Raw genomic sequence first — 22,195 nt, forward strand, 5'->3', positions numbered from 1 at the left:
GGCAGATGTTAAAAGTTGGTAGTTTTACTTCTCCAAGAAGAACAGCGGAATTCAGTTCAGTTATGGTGGATTACAATAAGCCTTTTTCACAGCAGACATTTTTGTTATCGTGAGAACAGGCATTATTAATAACAGTAACAATGGCTCTGTTCTGTTCAAGAGTCCCAGTAAGTTATGACAGTTTGACAGTGAGCGCACTAAAGCAGCTTAATGGAATTCAGCCATCACTCATCATTAACACCTGTGCTTTTTCTACTGTGACATGTCAAAATGTCTTCTGGGGATAAAGAGTATGGTGACAGGTTTCCATGGTAAATCAAATGTATCAAAATATCCTTGGAAACTTTTGTTCCAGACACACTTTTGCCAAAATACGCCTACATATGGCTAAATAAACTGCTTCTGTTCGTAGCTTGTTGCACAGTTAGCTGCTTATAGTTAAGAAAAAATAATCATGATGACTGACAAACGTAAACAGTCACTTTCAACATTTAACAGCCACATTTTGAGCCTTCAGTAGGTGAGTAGTCATACTAAACAAGACTTAATATTCTACAGTCATGCTAGCATCTCTGTGAGGCTGTACTTAGGCACCGCAGTGCTTTGAGCTTACGTTAGAATGCTAACATGCTAACAATAACAGTAAAATGGTGATGTCTAATATATACATTTAATATTTACCATGTTTAGCATCTTTTATTGGCATGCTAACTATTGCTAATACTAAACACAAAGTGCAGCTGTGAAATTGATCATGTTTACCATCTTTGTCTTGTGTGTTAGCATCCTGACATTTGCTGATTGTCACTAAACACAATGTACATTTGAGGTTGATCGGAATGTCTATATATTTAAGTATTAGGTCATAAACCAAAGTATCGGACAAATTAAAATTTAAACCTGATGATGGTGCTTGATGGAAAATGAATATGGACCATCGATGTGACTGTAGCTAATTCATCCTGAGGAAGACATGAAGGCCTCAACCAAATTTCATGGAAATCCATCCAGTAGTTGTTGAGACATTTACTGAAAGTACAACAGGAAAAGTCTGTGTATATAAGAATATGGCAATACATAAAGTTCATCAGCCATCAGATATTTCAGTGTGGACTGACTTACTTTGCCATAACTGCACCATGCTGCTACCATGGTTAAGAATAAAAAGCTCTGGTCTTTAATGCAATGTGAGAATTGAAAAGATGAATCATGACTCTTTGATGTACTTGAAGATGAAGGACAAATGTGTAAACTAATGAATATATTAGAAAATCCACTTGTACACATTCCCTTCTCTTATGTGCTTATTACTATGCTAATACTTATACTCGGATATTCTGCTTTTTAGGCATAGGTTATTTTCTGTTAATACTCACTAGGTGTTGCTTTTCATCTCAAGACTCCACATACAAATGCAATCTTACAGTATGAACAGAGGTCTTTATTGGAAAGACATCAAATTGTGAGAAACTGGCAAGATGAAAGTGGCAAGTCTCAGTCTGTTTTCTTGTCATCACTGCTGAGCTAACAAATAGGGCTGTTCAGTTATCACCTGCACAATGTTCATACACAGAGGTGATTTATAAGGCAAAACATTACAGTGTTATGTTAAGAGAGAAAAGTGTAGCTATTATTGCACACAAACACATAAAACAGATTTAGGACCTGGGAGTGTTTGGCAAAGTGCGTGTCCATATGCATGCGTGTCAGTAGCTTATTTGTATGTATGTCTGTGTCTGTTCTCATAACATGGTAATCTATGCAGAACGATAAGTGGTGATGAGGTCGTGTCCCTCCGGTGGTCTCATTCTGGCACGAGCATGAGTCTCACAGTACAGCTGCCCCTCCACAAAGAAATAGCCCTTCTGTTTGAGGTTGACGTCGCAGTCGGAGCACACAAAGCAACCAGGGTGACGATATTTGTCTCGTGCTTTCACTACTGTCCCACTGTTGTAAAGAAGACAGAAAGAAGATAAGAGATGTTAAGAGCAAAGAAGTGATGGAAAGTGACGTGAAACATGAAAATATTAAATTCTTAAGTTACAGTATCCTTATACAAGAAAATAAATCATTTTTGCCATGTTGAGTGTTTACAAATTTCCTGTGTGTGCTCTAAAATACTCGAATTGAAGTTGGATGGACAAAATAACAGGGACATCTTTGTCCTTTTTATGTACAAACTAACAATATTCAAAGAGTAACTTAACACCAGGTTTACAAGCAGTTTTAAAGGTGCAGTGTGTACAATTTAGTGGCATCTAGTGGAACAGACTTGACAGAAATGGAATATAATATTCATAAGTATGTTTTAATTAGTGTATAATCCCATGACAATAAGAATTGTTGTGTGTTCGTTACCTTAGAATCAGCCCTTTATATCTACAGAGGGAGCGGGTCCTCATCTATGGAGCCCGCCCGGTTGCACTGCCATGTTTCTACAGTAGCCTAGAATGGACAAACCAAACCATGGCTCTAGAGAGGGCCTTTTGTGGTTTTTGCGAGTTGAGTGGCCACTGTAGGTTCTCCTACATGCTTGAAAGGGGAAGCGGAGGGCGAGGGGTATTCAGTTGGTTGCAATCTGCAACCTCACTACTAGATGCCACTAAATCCTATACACTGGTCCTTTAACAGTCCTTTCTGGTTTGACCTTTCTCCACATCCAGCCTCACTCGATGGGTGTGGTCAGAAGTGTGCTTTGTTATTGTGCCGTTAGACCAAAATTTGCTTCCCGTTCATGTCTACATGGAACAGGGTGAGGCTTCTGGCAGAGTTCAGTCTGATTAAACTTTGACTATGAAATATTGTTAGTCTATATCCTTTTTTTCCGTTTTATAACTGCATGCTAAGTAGTACCAGCAGCAGAGAAAAAGAGATGCTGTTTGACTGCAGTGAGTGCAAGGACAGTGATGTGTTTGATAAAACGCTGTATAATTCACACTTTGTGGACTATTGTTGTAAGCATGCTAGCAATGCTAGCAATGCTTCCCAATGGATTAAAACAAGGTACACTGAAATTGATAAACAGACAGCAACACAATGAAACAAAAACTTACACCTTCGCAAAAATAAAAATAAATAAAATGAGAGAGTGAATGAATGAAGAGTCTTATTTTTGTTGTTTCCCCTCCAATTATACACATATATTTATTACTATTTCTATTCTATTTAAACCCTTTCAATGCACAAATTGAAGGAACTGACAGGATTACATTTAACTGTGATTGTACCTTATATGATTACATTAGACGAATAAACTTGATTGATGGATTGAAAATCCTGCAATCACACACAAACTCCACATGTAAGGTTCAGAGAAAGAGTAAAAGAATCTGATTTGCCAAACATAAAACACAGACACTGAACTGACTTTTACATAACCTGTCTAGAAATAAAAAGCCCTTCATCAGGATTTAAAAATATGTAAATTAATGCTCACAGCAAAAGCAGTTTCCTTTTCTTTCTTTTGTTTTTGGTTTAGCTTTCTGTGGGTAACCATCAAAAGGAAATTGCATAAAGGCATATAATGTTATGATTAATGTTTTTCTTTTATTTTGAACATGTCTCAAAGGATTCAATTCATGTTCAGAAGAGATGAGAGGTGTTAATCCATATCTATGGCAACGTTTGACGCTGTAATGCTGTGATGTTTCTGTAGTAGACGGTATTGTTCCTGTAATTTTGTCCACCCTTTGTATGCACTGATGCATTGAGGGTCTGAATGTGAATCACAGATGATATGTTCTATTTTTACTCACACAATCCCATTCCCACACTTGTCGCAGACAGGCAGTTTCTGCAGGTTTCCTGTGGGAGGAGTTGGTTTGGTTGTTGGGGCTTTTACTGTCCTGGTCACAATGGGACGAGTGCCTGCCCACATGGGAGAGAAACCACTCAGCACAACAACTCTGTACTTATTCATGATTAGAGCACATATTTAAAAACAAAACACTCAAGAGATCCTGTATGAGGGCAGGGCCACTTTGAACCTCTTGAATCCTAAATGACACTTCCTTTTGGGTTACAAGCCTATATTTGTAACTACAACTGTATCAGGAAACATTACCACCCAGCCAATAAAGGAAACACATGGAGAAGTGCTTTTGTAATTACATATTGTGTAGCACACTACAGTACTCTAATAATAAAGGTTATTGGGGTATGTCAGAACATATTGTGTAGCTTTGTGTTGCTTTAATTGTGTTGTTTATAGTGTGAGTTGAATTAGTGATACTGTGTCAAAATATTGCACAAATAATTTAGATACTAATTTTATGCAATCATTACAGTCTATTTCTGCTACCTGAAGCCATAATGGATATAATTTACTGAAATTATTGTTTATGACACAGTTAATAGGTGATCAAATGAGCAATGTGATTCTTCATGAATAATATATTGAATATATATGAGTATATGCTCATGAAATAAGCAACAAACTAAAATTTTATTGAGTTTCACATTCAAGAACTTAACCAATATGCTCCTTAAGGACTGTTTGGGTGTGGTTTGATCCAATTTTATCGACAGTCACCAAACAAGCCATCAATTATCATCAGATTCTGAATCAAATGTTGCTAAATCCTGACTGGTTTGCAAGTAGGTGACACCTTTTTCTAAGTCCAACCCACTTTAAACTAGTGCAAAGACCACAGAGAAAAAAGAAATACATACAGTACATCTATTAAAGTCTATTCCAGATCAGAAATTCGCAATGAGATGAAATGGTTTTACAATGTTGCAGAGAAAATTGCCTGGAAGCCATTGCCTGGGGTCTCAAAAGACCTACCTTGCCAAATCGCCAAGTGCAGTTTTGGAACATAAGGACGCAGCTATTTCTTTTCAGCCAATCAGGAAACAACACAAGCCAGGACGAAAACAACATAGCTTGTAGGCTATCAAAAACAAACAAATCCAACTAATCCACTTGATACAATGTATCAACCAAGCGGCAACCTCTGGGGCTGTAAAACGAAGCCAATGCAGAAGTGCCAAAAACTGCAGTTCCTTGAATGGTCACTTGAGGTTGGCTCCAAAAGTGAGTTAATCCCCATCGACCCCCATGTTAAAATGCCCAACTTTACAGCAGAAATAAACATGTTTACAGCCTGGTACAAAAAATGGTTTAGCTCTCTATAGCTAATTTGCCCTTTCATGACAACTGTACGGGAGGTGAATTTTTTTATAACTCACCCGTTTAAATTTTATTAAACTGTAAAGTTATGCATGTTGAAGGACATGGCTGCTCTGAGTGACACGTCCGCCAGCCGCTAGGTGGCTTGTTTCAGCCATTCGGCCCGCCTCTTTGCCCATTTTTGATTGGCTGGGAGTTACATAGCGTCACGCACTGCCAAGATGGCGACGGCCGGAGCGGCTCACTTTGAGCTTCAAAACTTCTCTTCAGAAACCAACGGCTGATGTCACGGTAACTACATCCATATTTTTATACAGTCTATGATATCAACGCAGAAGCAGTGGGGTATGCCAGTGCATCGTTGCTTTGGAAATGGTCATCTGTGTCTGTGCGTTGCTTTGATGTGAACAGCCCAATTTTACAACATTTACGACCTTTTGCACGTTGCATCCCGTCATGTTGCGAATTATTGATCTGAACTGGCCTTAATGTTAAATAACCAAGTCTTTATAACTCTGGAACAAAAGTGTGTTCATATAACATCCCATCACTCAAAATTCAGTGAGGCGTTGTGTTGGTCTCTCTACCAGTAAAAGTACAAGCATTCAGCCTGTCCTCTGTACTGGGTGATTTGAAGGAAATGCATCATCGAGGAAAGATGAAGAGCTCACCATCACTGTCAATGAAGTCCTGCAGGGCTTTGAACGAGCCAGACTGCCGAGGCTCCTGTGGCTCCTCCTGATCTTTCTGTAACATCCGGTACACATCAGATTCTTCAATGCTGGCTAAAGTCCTGGGGCTGAGCGGCACAGTCAACCACACAAAGATTCAGACACATATATACAGTATAGGAAGCAAACATAAATACACACTGCTCTGGTCTGTAGGACTATGACAAATTAAACCTTCTTTTTTGCAGACCAGCCAAAGTCCATTTCATCAGGACTGGGTTGCACCAGCTGTTTGTAAATCCATCTCTCATCTTTGTGTAAAGTCTTTCCAAAGTTCTTAATAAGCTAGTTTCAAACTAGTGAATTATTAAATCAGGTTACATCATTAAAATTTAAGAAAATTACATAAGCTAGTAAACGCGTTAGTAAAGTGTAAATCAGTTGCTAAAAAACATCTATAGTGCTGTCCTGTAAGAAGCATCAAACTATGTAAACAGGAAGTCAATGTAGCATCACAACCTATAGCATAATTTTCAAAGTAACAGTTTTTAGAGCCAAAAGATGAAATGAACTTAACTGCCAATCCTTTGTGAATGTATGACTTTGTTTTATTTGTAAGTGCATACCTTGAGAAATATCAGTATGCGCATTTTACAATTAGCTTAGACGAATTCATCCATTTCAGCAAAAACATTGTAAAACGGGAGCTAGCCGTTGTTATTTGGTCATTTACTCTAGCTAACTAGTTAGTTGTTATTCTAGTTATTGGTATAAAGTTTTGTAATTTGAGGTTTAGTGTGTTTTTTCTGTGAAATTTGAAGTACCAGGTCATAAATGTTGACTATATTCCATATATGACTATATTCCATATTACCTCTTTTGCTTTTCAATTTATGCAGGTCTGATATTCTCAAGCTAACGTTTGCTTTTCCAGTTGGTTTATTCAGCTAACACAACAGTTCCACCTGGCAGTTAGTGTAAATATTTAATAGCAACTCATCTCTATGTAAGAACTAGTTTGTGTGGTGCAACTGGTTTTAATTTAGTGATGTGTAAATGTCCCCTTAATAAACACTTATGTTATAACTAGGCAAAGTTTGAATTTATGAACAGCTGGTGCAACCAGCTTCATGCTAGCGGCAGAAATGATGCATTACAATCATAACTGCTTTGCCCTGAAACTTGTGGTTAGTTAGTAACTGCAAGATCAGGTGAGAACAACCAGCTGGAGATCATGGAGATACAGTATGTTGAGTCAAAAAGGAGAAGAGTTTGATGCTAAATGTGAGATGGGTGAAAACAAAAACAACAACAACAAAAAAAAGAGAACGAGAGAGGCTTTTGATTAAACACACAATATGCAATTTTAGCCACTAGGGGTCTCTCAATCAAAACAATAACAAAAGACAGAGTGTGATGACATGAGATAACGTGAGATCATGGGAGTTGTTGTCTTCATTGTTAAACAACCAGCTTCTTTGGATTACTTAGGATTACTCCAGTGTTCATCGTTCAGGATGTTTTTACCAAGAGCCGAATTATCTGCAGAGGTCTCCTTTCCAAAACAAAAGGACCTGGTAATTAAAACAGGTAAAAACACTGGATAAAGCAGTTTCAAGTAAAAAATCAGTTAAAAACGACCAAGATCTAAAAAGTTTATCATAAAAATGTGGCTTTTACCTGATAAAAAGTCAGTTTATAACAGTTTTTGTCAAACAACCACAACGCCAACATATTATGCTATATGCGTATACTCTTTGGTAGACGCCATTGTGGTAGTTACATATTATAGCTTTAATGAATGGTTTTAGCTATAATTTCAAGGTTACTGATTCAACAACTTGCCCCTTTCAAGCATACTGTTGTAGTTTTTCTTCATAATCATGGTTTAATATATAATAATTCCGTCCAGTCTGCTAATAGTAGTGGTTGTGAATGCATCATTAGAGTGAGTCTCTGTGGTATCAGCCGACATGACCTGAGTTTGATATGATTTATGTCTTTTTCAGAAGTTGTGGTTAAGCCATGGAAAGATTCATTCCTGTGTGCTGTTGTAATATATTCTGAGTGCGACACACCATATATCAGGTAGCCTAATGAAAGCCACATGACTTCATTGGAAGGCTGGAGGCTTACATACTGTAGCACATCTGTGGCCATATTAAGCTATTCAGCTCAGTTCAGTCATTTCACAACATCAATACATAAAAATACACGCCTGTTCCTACCACACTTCAACAGTTGTGAATAGTGACATATTCTCTATTCCTGTTATAGTTAGCTGTTGCAATAACACAAAGAAATACCAGGATACTTTTCACTACAACTCAGTCAAGCACCTTAATGTCACACCAATCCTTCATTGTGGCAGAAACGTAGACAACCTAGTGAAAATTGGTCTGACAGTTAGTCCCAGTAAGATCCAGACCCCAGCCGATAAAGGTAGCACTTTTGAATATTAGATCTCAATCTAGCAAGACATTTTATATTAATGATTTTATCTCTGAACATGGTCTTAGCTTTTTACTCTTAGCTGAAGCCTGGCTTACTTCAATTGCTTCAGCTACTTTGTTAGTTGTAAGTGCACCTTTTTATATGCCAGTAGACAAGATAAAAGATGGGGTGGGATCGCCAATATTTTCTCTAGTAGTTTTATCTGCACTCAATGTTCTTTTAGCAATTTTCTAACATTTGAATACTTAGCAATGGTTATCAAAGCACACCAGCCTCTACTCATTGTGACTGTCTATCAGACCCCAAACATGACAGCAACTTCTTATCAGTGTTTTATGATCTTATGTCCATTGTTCTTACTAGCCATGATAAAATCATTTTACTTGATGATTTTAATTTTCATGTTAACAGCTACACTGATTCGAGGTCTCTTGATTTCTTGGATCTTGTTGCTTGTCTCAGTCTTGTTCAGCATGTAAAGAGTGCCAACCCCAATCACCCACAATGGAAATAATGGACTTAGTTGTTACTAGGGATATTGAAGTTGACATTTTATCCTTTGCCAAGGTCCCTACTTCTGTCTTTTTGTGCCTTCATTAGCACCACCCTTTCTACATCAAATGACTGTCTAGACACTTGTGGTGAGGCATAATATTAACAATGAAGTTATTAGCAGATTTTGAAAATCTGCTGAATATCTTTCCTCCATCCCCCACTGGCTTAGTTGATGACCTTGTTGATGATTTAATGACAAATTAAGATTCTTACTAGATACAGTAAAAGATTTAAAAAAGGCAATTAATCGAAAATCACCATGGAGAACTGCTGCAATTTGTCAGCTGAAAGCTGAGAGAAGAAAGGAAAAGCAAACTTGTTCAACAAACTTGTTCACTTTGACATGTTTAAAGATCAATTTATAATTTACAACAATGCCAGGAAAGACAGACAAGCACATTTCTCAAAGATTATTTCAGAAAAACAAAATAATCCCAAAGTGCTTTTTCAGAAGTTGACAGTCTTCTAAATCCATAACTTGCTCTCTGCTGCTATAATAACTCCTCTACTCTTAGAGGCGAAGAATTTGCTTCATTTTTTGGGGAGCCAGCATTGTAAATACAGACACTCAAACTCCCTGGCATCTCCCTGCCCATAGGCCTCTATCTATGATGTCATCATTTGATTTGATGTCAGAAGATGTCATCGGTGAAGTGATTAGCAGGATGAAGTCTTCCACTTGTGTTCTAGACCCCATCCCAACCAAGCTGTTTAAATCCTGTTTCCAAAGCCTGTCCCAGGTAACAACTAGTATAATAAACTCCTCTCTTAATTTAGGCATCTTCCCCACAGCTTGCAAGACTTCACTGGTAAAACCTCTCCTAGAGAAATCCAATCCAGGTTACTCAGAGCTAAACAATTACAGACCCATTTCTAATCTACCTTTCCTTTATAAACTTCTAGAGAAAAATTGTTTTTAAATCAACTACTTGTTCATCTAACCAACAACGGCATTTTAGAAAAGCTCCAATCTGGTTATTTAGCAAACCACAGCACACAGACAGCCCTACTTCAAATTGTAAATGACCTGAGAATTATTGTGGATGCAAACAACATGGCTATCCTTCTTCTTTTAGACCTCAGTGCAGCATTCGATACAACTGACCATCAAATTTTAATTGACAGACTTAAGAAAGGGTTTGGTTCTCTCTGACCGTATATCAGCTTGGTTTCAGTCTTATTTAACTGGTAGACAGTTATTTGTCACCCTGGTTGTATCAGAGACTCATGGTATTGAATATGGTATTCCTCAAAGAAGTCTTGTCGGCCCAATTTAGTTTTGTTATATATGCTCCCACTTGGAAACATTATTAACCATCACCATGTCAATTACCATTTTTATGCTGATGATACACAATTATACATCTGTTTCTCACCAAATGACCCCAATGCACTGCATGCTCTCATTGCCTGTTTCACATGTATGGATGAGTAAAAACTTTTAAAACTAAATGAGGAAAAAACTGAGATTCTATTAATAGGACCCAAAGCAACAAGAGAAAAAACTGCACTTGATGCTTGATGGTCTTAGCAAACAGATTAAAACAAAAATCACAAACTAGGGAGTGATGTTAGACTTCAATTTTAATTATCATTTTAACAAGGTCATTAAAACATCCTTTTTTCATTTTAGGAATAAAAGTCAGACCCTTTTTCAGAAAGATGCTGAATTGTTCATTCATACTTTTATTACTACCCATTTAGACTATTGTAATTCCCTTTGCACTGAATTATGTAATAACAAAACTATAGTTCAGAACACTGCGTCCAGAATCTTAACTAAAACAAAGAAAATGGATCTCATCACCCCAGTGCTTAAGACACTGCACTGGCTGCCTGTAGCCTATCTTTAAAAGCTGATTTTAAAGTTCTTTTACTTGTCTATAAAGCTTTAAATGACCTTGCTTCTCCTTACATCATAGATTTTCTTTCATTTTATGTTCCCGCTAGATCACCAAGCTCCTCCACCGCTTCTCTTTTAAATGCTCCTTATGTGTCCCATAAAAGTACCAGCGAGGCTGCTTTCTGTTTTTATGCCCCTAAACTGTGGAACACACTGCCTCTGGATATTAGAAAGCAAGCTCTCTCTTTATTAACATGAAATTAAATACCTACCTTTTAAATCTGGCTTTGAATTTGCAGTAATGTTATCGCCTTAGTTTTTAAGTTTTAATAATTGCTTTTGATATATATATATATATATATATATATATATCTTTATCCCTGGTGTTTATTTTATTGACTGTTATTTTTTTATTTTTTAACATTTTATTATATTTTATTAGTCCTGCAAAATTGTATTTATTGTTATCTATTTTTGTTTTTCTTTTTTGTCTGTTGTTTTAATCTTGCTATGTGAGGCACTTTGGGCTGCATGTTTGTATGAAAGGTGCTATATAAATAAAGCTGAGTTGAGTTGAGTTGAGCTGATACCTTTCATCAAACCGAATGACTGGCAGGGTGATTCAGGAGGGGAGTCATGTAAAGAGCAGGTGGAGGACAGTAAATGTAACAGCAGCAAAGCAGAAACAAGACTGAGTTCACAGCCATGCTAGTAAATCTGTGGGACTATACTTAGTAGGCACAGCAGTGCTTTGAGCTACATGCTATCACTAGCATGATAGCATATATGTAACACAGTTGTTACATATCTATTTAAACTAATGTGGATGAGAAGTCCTTAAAGTGCTCAGGAAAAAAATGGAAATTTGAACATCAGCAATTCCATGACAACTGGGAAGTTCCATCTGCTGAGGAAGATCATGTGTTTTGATCAAAAGCTCCAGAACAGCTACTGAGTGGACCTTGTGGTGAGATTGTTTTTGTCAAATAATGTAAAGATTGGCCTGAGCGTGGTGCCAGAGGAAGGGGCATTTAGAGCTGAATTGTCAATTAAACAATTAATCAATTGAAAATTAAGTGAACATTTTTTATCATTTATGTCATTTCTCAACAAAAAACAGTGCAGGTTCTCAAATGTGATACTTTGCTGCTTTTCTCTGGTGTTTGACTGGTACTTTACAGGACCAGTCAAAAGTTTGGACACACCTGAGAAAGTGTCCCCAAACTTTTGGCTGGTCCTGTATAATTTGAATACAGAATATAGTTTATAAAACATGTATCTTTGTTTATATTCTATTTTATAAAAGATTAATTGATTATTTGAAAAAAGGCTCAATAATCAACAATAAACAGTCATTAATTGGAGCCATAAAGCCAACTAATATGCTAACATGCTATAGTTTAACATATGAGCAATGTCAGCAGTTAGCTAATTCAATAGCAAATTTTAGCCTTAACCTTAAAGTACAGCTGAGTTTGACTTTCTGTTAGCTTTGCAGTATGTTGTCATGATTTTAAGTGTTGTATAAGTGTAAATTGCTAATGGTACAAGTTGAAAAGTCAGAGGAGACAAAGTCATGATTTACTCTCTGTATTAAGTGTGTCCCAAGGTAGCGCCCCATTCTTTCAGTATGTGCATATAATGAATAAGTTCCTCATGCTTCTGTTCAGCTGGGACATTGAACTCTCTGCATACATGTATGTAAATAATATACTGGTACTGAGACTTTGTTGACAGATTTCCTTTATTGGATCTAATGGTTTAAAATTTTGATAATGCAAAGAGTAATTTCACCATGTTTGTAATGCTCAGAAAAATGTATTCATGTGTTTTTTGTGTGTTTGTATAATGATTGTTTACAGAGAAAAAAAAAGTATTTTGGGACCCATTTAAGCACGTCACATGATCTGTAATTCACAGTGCTGTTACTGGGGGTTTGGGACCAGAAATGTTTGTAGCCTACCAATTTCATGGCAGACCACTCGTTATTTTTAAAAATACAGTATGTCAACAGATGGACTGATGGACAGGCTGAAGGACAGAACATCCAGGGAGCGATGTTGCTAAAAAAAAACAAAACAAAGCTTACCATAATCAGTGTTTTTACAACTCACATGCTGTTAGTTGCTATGGTGCAGGGCTTTGAGTGAACCTTAAGCTGTGGATAGCGTGAAGACCAGTCACCTCTCAGGCTTGGGGTGGACTATGCCACGGATCTGGCCCTCCATGGCGTCCTGGATGTTGCCTGAGGAGTAGAGCCCTATGGGAGTGTTGTAGGCTGTACTGACCACCTGACGCTTGTCATCGATGTTGGCTGCCGCGACGAACGGCTGAGCTTTGCGGTTGTGAGCAGCGCCAATAGGTTTGTACTCCTAAAAAGAGAAAAAGGGAACAATACTGAAATAATGATGGAAAGCTGAATGGCTATCATAATCCTTAATCACACTCTCACAAACCTGTCGCTCTGCTTCCAGATTGATTTTATATGGGTGAGCTTTACCGTCCTCCATTACACGTGGTGACCACATGCTTGACTTATTCCTGGGTACAAAAGACAGATCTTGGTCAGACAGTGTGTGTGTGTGTGAGAATTTTCTGTAATCCCGACCTGTAAAAGATTAAAACTGTGGTTCAAACTTGTCGTTGGCCTTTTCCGGTAATACCATAGGATACTATTTAACTATGTGAACTGGGTTTTGAGTGTATCCGAACTGAAAAAGTAACAGAACCACTAAATTCACTTTTGAATGTGCTGTTATTGTCCCATAAAAGAATCTACAAAGGAAATATAAGAGCATGCTCACAGCTGGAAACACTTAAACCAAAATACAGATGGTACGGTGGTAGAACAGCTCTGGGTAGATCATAGAAAAAGGTGTTTAATCTTTGGGAGGGGACAAGCTTTTTGCTTTCTCTTTGTATTTTCAGAAGCTTTCCAAAACAGCAGTCTTGTCTAGTAACTGCAGAAACAATACACTATGAAGACTAGTATGTAGTTCATATTGTAGAGGTTGCAAGATGATTGACAGGACAGGAGAGCTGTAAACAACATATTTCTGACACTCAATATTCATTGATTTTTTTCTACTTTTGTCTTTTTTCTTCTGAATTGATGGATAATTTTGCTTCTCCAAGCTCCTAAAAAATAAATAAATAAAACAAGGAAAAGAAATCACTCCTTGATTACAACCTGTAGCCATACAACCAGTGATGAGAGGTTTCATGTTGACATTGCCTTGTTTTAAGGGGTCACAGGCTAAAACAACTGGCTGTACAGTATTAGTATGTAGCTGTTATACATACTTACATATGGACCTTTTATAGTACAGAAGGTGGACACAGTAAAAACAACACCTGTGCACTAACATAATTCAGCACTAATAATAATGACCTTCAACTTAACTCAAAAATGAATCAACAGCTGTCTGACACAAAAATGGAACAATATAAGCTTCACAAACAGGAATTATTGCAAGGCTAGTATATTAAATTTCATTATACTGCGCAGGCATTGCCTTTATTGTGGCCTCCACCTGTTTATGTGCCATGTATGTGCTTGTAGAGTCTGCAGATAACCTTTCAACTGTCAGACAGAGCTGACGGGTGGATTCCTTTATCTTGTTCTGGGCTTCACAGTGCAGCATGTCTGTGGCTGGGACTCCTTCGATGGCCAAGATGAGGTCACCTGCGCATAAATTGGCAATGGAGGCCTTACTGCCCGGGGTGATCTGGGTGGGATTAGAAGAAGGGATAAATAAGAGGAGAGGAGAGATGAAAGAACAACAAATTTAGGATTGTGTTCAGATGAGATGCAGACTGTTCCCTACAGGGCGTGAGGGGTCACTGAATGGTTCCATGTGTGTGAAAATTATGTTAATCACACACTACAGTCTTTGCAGTCACCAGATCTCAACTCAACTAATATGAGAGATTTTGGAGCGACATGTTAGACAGTGCAGCTCCATCACCAAAACACAAAATTAAAGGACATGGCTGGTCATTTTCTTTTTTTTCTTGTTGACAACAAATCTCTAACCTGATACGCCAAATGGTTTCACATAACCATCTAAGAAGTCGTCCTTAGAAACTGTTTGGAAAAGGGCAGGCACTTTCAAAAAATTCTTGGCAGGTGATTGGATGAACCATCTGTCTTATCACCTATCACGGGCTATCGCTTCTCACTGTCATCACACCTAAACCATGCCTCTAGCTGCCAGTAGTTCTAGGACACTGATTGGTCTTAACCCCAGTTGGTTCGGCCAAAAGCACATAACTTGAAGCCTGACAAGATGGATTCTTGCGTAATCTTGTGAATCCAGCTGCCTTGCAAGGTAAACAAATCTCATGTGCAGAGCCAAAGCAGAAATGAATTGATCCTACTTACAAGTATTAAACAGCTCCAAAGACTAACAACAGTGATCACATTTCCTGTCTCAAGAGATTAGTCCCATGTAAGGCAGAGCTTCTAAACAAACTACTATGATTACTCTTTGTGATGAAAGAGCATATCAGCCAGTTCAATGGTGTGACTCAGAGACGCGTTTTTAATAGTTTTTGGCCAACAACCGAGGTCTACAGCACAGAGAAATAAGATATATCAGGCTTTGGATACACGCACAACACTCGTAAGTAGATCAATTTATTGTTGGTTTGGCTCTGCACATGAGATTTGTTGACAGTAAAAGTACAGAAAATCACCAGCCATATCCTTTAAGGAAGTATTGGAAGAAGAGAAGAAGAGGCTTGTGGTGGCCCAACACCTTATCAACACTATGCTGGTTTTCCCTTAATTGGTCACTACTGTATATTTAAAAAGCAGAAGGGCTCAAAATTTCATCAAAAGAGAAGGAAGAAGACAGTTCTCTCTATTTGCTTTTATTTCCCCTTTCTGTTACATTATTCTGTATTGACTTTTGTTTAATCCATTGAAAAATAAATAAAAAAATAAAGCATTTATATATAATTAAATTCTCACAAACAGAAATATCTCACTAAACAACACTATAATTGACAGGGTCATGAGAATTTTGGGACCTAAAACAGGGTCATGGGGCAGAAAAAGTTGACGAACCTTGAATTGGCACATTAGTAGAGGGGATAGAAATGTGAAAATCTGTTGCTCATATTCATTTTGTTTTTTATATTGTTATTTCTCTCTTTCTATGAGTAATTTCTCAGAGCAACAGCCAGAAAACAGAAAACCCTCTCTGTCTTTTTCTATCTGTCTCACCATCATTTCTTCCTTCTTTTAAACCCATTCAAACAGTCTGAGTACTTGCATGTACAGATGGTGCAGCCTTGTGAAAGGTTTCGGCCTGCTCTCCATCACTGACACTTCATCTCTTAATGCAGTGCTCAACTGCAAGGCCCCTTGTTCATGTTCCCCTGCTGGGATCACAGCTTTATATGATTTTGCTTTTCCTTCTCTGAGTCTCACCTGACCTAAATACTCCTGCAAAACACAGACCCCACTAAGAAGGCCAGCTATTCAGCCAAATTCCTAACAGGAAAGATTCCGGTCATGAATTACCTGAATTTGCCATTTTTTTCTCCTTATTCACCCTACAAAACACTGGATGCTCTATGAGATGCAGCAGCAGGTCTCCCGTTACAGTGGGGCATTGCCCTGGTTGGTATGCATGCATGTAAACAATCTGTCCCTTGTCATGGAGATAATATAAACATGTGCTGCTTCCCACTAAGTGACAGCATCGGTGAATTTTGTTGGCTGGGAAATGATTAAGATCAATAGGAATTCCCAGAAAGCCATCAGGGTTGCAAGAATACCTCAGGAGGCATCTTCAATCGAACCGAACATTCCCACTTACACTACACAGGGCATGACCTATGCTTAGCCATATTGCATTACTGGACATAGGAAACTTAGCTACACTGGGATGTTACACTGAAACTTGAATTAGGTCATCTGCCTATAAATAACTGTGGATGAAAGTGCTGAGGGGATGTCTCATGCTGCCAAAGAGGGAGCAGTAATTTACACTGGAGCATTTGTTGGATCATTGCTGTGTGACTGTATGTTTTACTTCTCTGATGTCTGATATCTACACAACTATTTTTTTTTTATTGGATTGTTTTGTTTCCACCCAGCCCAGTTGTAATGTCAAACATTTGTCTCTGTTTAAAGTACAACCATCTTTTCCTTCATTCTTTCTGTCTCTGTTTTCTTCCTTCTGTCTTTCAGACGTTCCTCTGTCCTTCCTCCTATCCTTCCTGCTCCCTCCTGCCTTTGTGTTTTCCTTGTTTCTTTCTTTTTTCTCCTTCCTTTTATCCATGTGTCTTCTGTTTCTCATTTATTTTTCTTTGTCAACTAATCTGAAAGCACAAAAACTAAACTGAGTAAGGAACAAGGTTGTCATAGAACAAAAAAAAACTACTCTTCTTCTCTATGAGTATGTTGACTTTGGATACTTGATTTGACAACTTGACGTTGACATTTTACTCCTGAGCTTTTCTTTATGTAACATTTTGAATGTAAGGCTTTTACTTCTAATAGAGTACTTTTCTCTTTATGGAAATGCTATTTTTTAGGTATTTGAGTATTTCTTTGACGACTGATTATAGCAAATAGATGTAAATGAAATAATTTGCTAAAGAGCAGGAATGAAGGAACAAAAGAGGAAGTAAAGAGTCTAGTAAATAAAGGCTATCTAGGAAGTACTCTGCAAACAAATCTCGATTGTCCAAAATAATGTGAAATCCTGCTGCATAAATCAATATTTTCATACAAACAATGGATCTAATGTCTGTGTATAATGTGAAAACTGTTGCTTGTAGTGACAAACCACTGTGGAGCCCTTCAGCTCTCTATGGAGTGTTTTGCTGTCTTTCAACTCTTTGTTTTGGTTCACGCTCACTGTTCTCATAAACCTCCTTTCCAGCAGCAGCAGCAGGTAGCTGTTTTTAGTGAAAAAAACTCTGTACACCACCTGCCCAGCACTCAACAGCAGACTGACAAAGTTAGCACAAGCTAGTGAACGCAGTTGAGTGTTTAGCAGCTAAAGAGGCACATATTTCCATCAGGAGTTGGTGGAGACCAAAACAAAGCTAAAATTAGAGTGAATACTGAACTTACATTCGCCGGGTGGCCCGAAACATGACTCCAAATCAGTGCTGATGTTACTCCATATATGCTGGATGTGGTAATAGGGACTATTTGCTAAGAGTTTGACTTTATAAGGTAATAATATGTCAATGCCCTGTATACAGCTTTTTATACGCTGCCCTGAAGTGGCCAAAAGGCAACTCATACAAGGAGAATGGTCAAAATTAATGCTGGATCCTTTCCTTTCCACAATGCAACGAGCCCAGCTAACCCTGATGGCATTACCAGAGTTATTTTCTCAGACTTGCTGTAACAAAGCTCCTCCAGAGACACATAAGGCATTCACAGGGTCAATAGCACTCCTCATTACAAGTAAACCGACCCTGCAGTGTAAAGTCGGCGGAGTGCCCCTTTAAGGCTGCTGTCTGCTGCTGTCTGCTGAAGAAAAAGATGATAATCACTTGTGTTTACTTTCCCCGGACCAGCTGGAAACATCAGCGGGTTATAAAGAGGAGGATGTTCCTGACCAAAAATGGCAGTGAAGGGAGACACTGGATTCACTTGTGCTTGAATGAAGCTCGTGCAGCAACAGTTCCTTTACTTTTGTCACGTAGACAGTGAGATGAGGTGTTTTATCAGTTATATCTCAGCTTTGTCAGTCTTTTCTTCGATTCACATCTCTCTCTTAAAAATACATTTTCACACATTGCTTCTTGTATTACTGCTCACATATCGTTTACCCTCACTGATACCTCACTCTCTCTCTCTCTTTCATTCCTTTCCTTCCTCGTCCATCCCAGTATTCTCTCATCACTGCTCTCATATAGGCCACCGAGTGTCCTCTAACACAACAGGTGTGAGGTTATTGGACAGAGCCGCTGGTTTGGAGACCTAACTATGCTTTTAGTCAGTGGTTCCCGATGTCTTTCCCTAAATATAGATGCACATAACCCCAACAGGAAGGGATAACTGAAGTCTGATCCTGTGTTGATGCTGCAGATACTACACAAATGAGTCTGAACGCTGAAAATAAAAACACAATATTCAGTATTAATATCAATAAAATTTTCTGGTGGTGAAGAAGTTTACTTGTTATATAGAGGGGCAAACAACAAATGTGGTGCTGCTACTGCAATAATATATGAATATTGGTAGATTAATATTTATGTATTTGTAGGAACATCTATTTCTGTATGTCGTGTTTTCTTATATTGACTCATTTTTGTGTTTTTTCCCCTTTTTTTTGCCTTTCCCCCCCCTATTTATCTATGTGTTTGTTAATTAATTAGTTAATTAATTTATTGATGGGATACACTTCCTTTCAATTTAATGAATCTTTATAGAGGCATAACTGTTAAATTAGCCAAAAAAGTGTGAATAATAGTGCTAATGCCACAAGTAATAATACTGAAATAAAGTTGACAAAAAACAACCAGTTATCAGTCTGATGCAACACATACATACTGACATACATTTGATGCATCGACACATTGTTGAAAGTATGGAAATATGTTTTTTTTTTAAAATTGGAATTAAATTTGTATTAGCAACAATACTTCTGGTTGTTCAATTTAATCATTACATGCGATTCAGTTGTTTGGCTGTACTTTGGATCAACAGGAAATATAATTTCAAGGAAATGATCATTTTCATCAACATCTGAAGATAAATTCTGGTTTCTTAATCTACCTTGACCTTCCACATTGTTTGCCTCTTTTCCTTTTTATCAAAGTATCTGTGCAATCAATCATTTGTTTGTCCAAAATATCTGTGATCGGTTGAATTTTCTTTAATGAATTACAGTAATATTTACTTTTATTATGTTATCTGTCATCTCCCAGCTCTGCCTGTGCTGCTAATCTGCCATTATGATAACCTGCATGATGCTGTGAGTTGACCTCAAGCTGAGGTTTAAGATCTTCTGAACAGCTGCACCATTATAATAGACATGTCATGATGGTGTGTGTAACACTGCGCTCATCATCCATTTTTCGCCGTCTTAACTCAGCTGCCGGCATGAACGTCAGCCCAGTCAGTTGTCAGTTTATCCAGAAGTATTAACTGGATTCACACACACCGTGAACCTCACTGTGCCCCTAAATTCCTCTGTCTGAAATTCACTGAATGAGACACGTGTATGTGTGTGTGTTTGTGCGTGTGTGTGTCTGTGTGTGTGCACATGTCAGAGTATAATGTAAGCTGCTATTTGTATCTAAGCCTCTTGCATTTACTGTGGCACAGGTGCGAGCTCCATACCACACCACAGTCCAGACAGACTTTCTAGAATGAACTCTCCCGGGAAACAATGTTGACACTAAAACAAACACTGACGTCTTCGGAGCAGACTGCCAGAGGATAAAATCACACTCACATTTTAGACGTTTAGCCAGTTTTACAAGGGTAGATTTAGTTGATCACCTAATTACAAGCAACCAACCCTGAAGACATTCTTCCCAGACAATATCATAGCCCAAAAAAATGTGCAAGGGAAAGAAATTAAATAAACTCAGAAAACAAGTTGAAAAGTTTTGTTTTGATGAAGTTATTATTATCAAGAAGACATTATATTTCACACACTCACCCTGGAGATGGTCAGGGGCTGGCTGAAGTCCTTTCCTCCTGCCAGCCGAAACCCCCAGGGGGCCGGACCGTCCAACACGACATTGACTGGCATGACCCTTTAACGTCTCCCTGCTGTTGGAGGACAGTGGAACAGGCTCTAAACTGCACCCTGCGAGGGAACAGAGTTAAAGAGCAAAGGAATATCAAAGTGATGGAGATTTTGAACCATGTGGAGTGGGAGGAGAATGGACAGATCCCACCCCGGGAGTGAAGTAATTGGTCAGATTTTGGGAACTGGCTCCCAGTCTGTTCTACCAGCACTTGCTCGCCAGTTTTCCTATTTCTGTTATCTTATTTCATGCTCTCTTTTTTACTCTTCTCTGCAAACAGATCTCAGTATTTTATCTTTTAAATCAGTTGCTACTAAAGCTTTCAGCATGTTACTCACATCCAGTTTTGGCTCACAGTCTGTTACATGGACACTTGCAGACAGACTAAAGATGTAAAGCAGCCCCCGTCATCGCTCCTCATCCCCGGGCAGCTCGGAGTCTGGCTGGCCTCCTCTTGCTCTGGTTGACGGGTCTTGCTGCTCCTGCCCTTATTTGGTCTGGAGGCGCAGCTCAACTCTGAGGCCCTGGAGGTCCCGCAGGCACATTCCAGCCACTATTGATCTGGATAGGACCCAGGATTCTCACTCCTGAGCTTGTTAACAATCCAGTTTCATTTTGAGTTGGATGTTTTCACCACATCATCTGTCTTTTTTTTTCCATGTTTATACCACGAACCTGGTCTGTTTAGTGTTAAAACAACTTATTTTCCACTTCTCAAAAGACTTTGGCTCAAACCATTTTTGTGCCTACAAACTCTTATATTCTGTGTTTTATTCAGGCTGATTTTTCTCTCTGTTGTCACATGTCCTTGATGTCTGCGTGGTATCCAAAATGATAGAAACAACAAATGAGCTTGTGTGACTAACAGAGCAGTATGTCAACATCCTGTGAGTAAGGCATGTTAATCCGTGTCAGTGCTTCTCTAGGGCATGTTTACATCAAGTAAATAAAACAAAATGCCAATTTAAACTGTTGTGCAAATTAAGAATCACAACACAAAATCCATCATCTGTGTAAAGGCTTGAAAATAATTTTCCACTGCAAATATTTTAAAGGGGAACAGATTCACAGTTCATTTCTGCTCCGTGACAGGTTGATGATGAAGCACTCATACAATAAATATTTCTCTGCACAAAAATGTAACAGTTTGCCTGCAATAAGTGCACAAATTCATCTCCTCATTCTCTCTCTGTCTCTCTTTTACACTGACTGACACCTGCAATAAAAGCATCTGAGCATATCTAGCATACAGTATTATAGTAGTGAAGCAAGTATTTGTGCTGTCCCATTGTATATGTTTAAAAGAGACATGTACATTGAAGCTGAACTATAGTATATAACTTTTTAGAATTGCTGATTGCTGCCCTGCAAATATTTCAGCTTTTTTCTTCCTGCAAACATTTGAATGACAAATTCAAAAACATATTTCTGTGAGTTGTTAATTTGCAGATATTCTTACTATGTTAGACTATTGTCAGTTCTTTAACTGACAGAAAATATTTGGTTTTCAGTGTGTAGATTTGTGTGTCAAGCTACATATTAGCGTATTAGGTTGTTTCTGAAAAACTCTATAATGAGCAAAATTGCATAATCCTTTCAAAGAAATGTCCAAAGAATTAAGTTACACAACAGCTACTTTTAGGAAATTGTTAAAACAAACAAAACAGAAACAAAACAAAACAAAACTACACACTGAAAACTATTTTCCATTAGTTAAAGAACTGTAAAGTCTCATTTGTTGCAAATTTTTGCAAATTAACAACTATGAACCAGCACTTACCAAGTAAACCAACTTAACACTTTTTT

The 22,195-nt window shown here is 38.0% G+C and overlaps 1 protein-coding gene across 1 annotated transcript; it reads right to left on the bottom strand.

Annotated features, from left to right (window-relative positions):
- Window positions 1–1,420: 1,420 nt before the first annotated feature.
- LOC121905614 (PDZ and LIM domain protein 3-like) lies at window positions 1,421–20,830 on the bottom strand. The gene is made up of 8 exons (XM_042423999.1): window positions 20,728–20,830; window positions 20,299–20,448; window positions 14,231–14,382; window positions 13,111–13,195; window positions 12,839–13,026; window positions 5,803–5,930; window positions 3,756–3,867; window positions 1,421–1,947 (listed from the first exon to the last, which is right to left on the bottom strand). Exons 2-8 carry the CDS (start codon window positions 20,389–20,391, stop codon window positions 1,758–1,760), a joined length of 948 nt encoding a protein of 315 aa, XP_042279933.1. The 5' UTR covers window positions 20,392–20,448; window positions 20,728–20,830; the 3' UTR covers window positions 1,421–1,757.
- Between the last annotated feature and the right edge of the window lie 1,365 nt (window positions 20,831–22,195).

The sequence above is a fragment of the Thunnus maccoyii genome, chromosome 2, assembly GCF_910596095.1.
Source record: "Thunnus maccoyii chromosome 2, fThuMac1.1, whole genome shotgun sequence".
NCBI classification, from domain to species: Eukaryota; Metazoa; Chordata; class Actinopteri; order Scombriformes; family Scombridae; genus Thunnus; species Thunnus maccoyii.

What these genes read in the sequence shown, in the direction of transcription:
- LOC121905614 (XM_042423999.1), bottom strand. Translation starts at nt 20,391, where the DNA reads ATGCCAGTCAATGTCGTGTTGGACGGTCCGGCCCCCTGGGGGTTTCGG. An exon ending in AGCCCCTGACCATCTCCAGG is followed by an intron (nt 14,383 to 20,298) that starts GTGAGTGTGTGA and finishes AATCCCACCCAG; the next exon opens with ATCACCCCGGGCAGTAAGGC. An exon ending in AAGTGTGGGAATGGGATTGT is followed by an intron (nt 1,948 to 3,755) that starts GTGAGTAAAAAT and finishes TCTTTACAACAG; the next exon opens with TGGGACAGTAGTGAAAGCAC.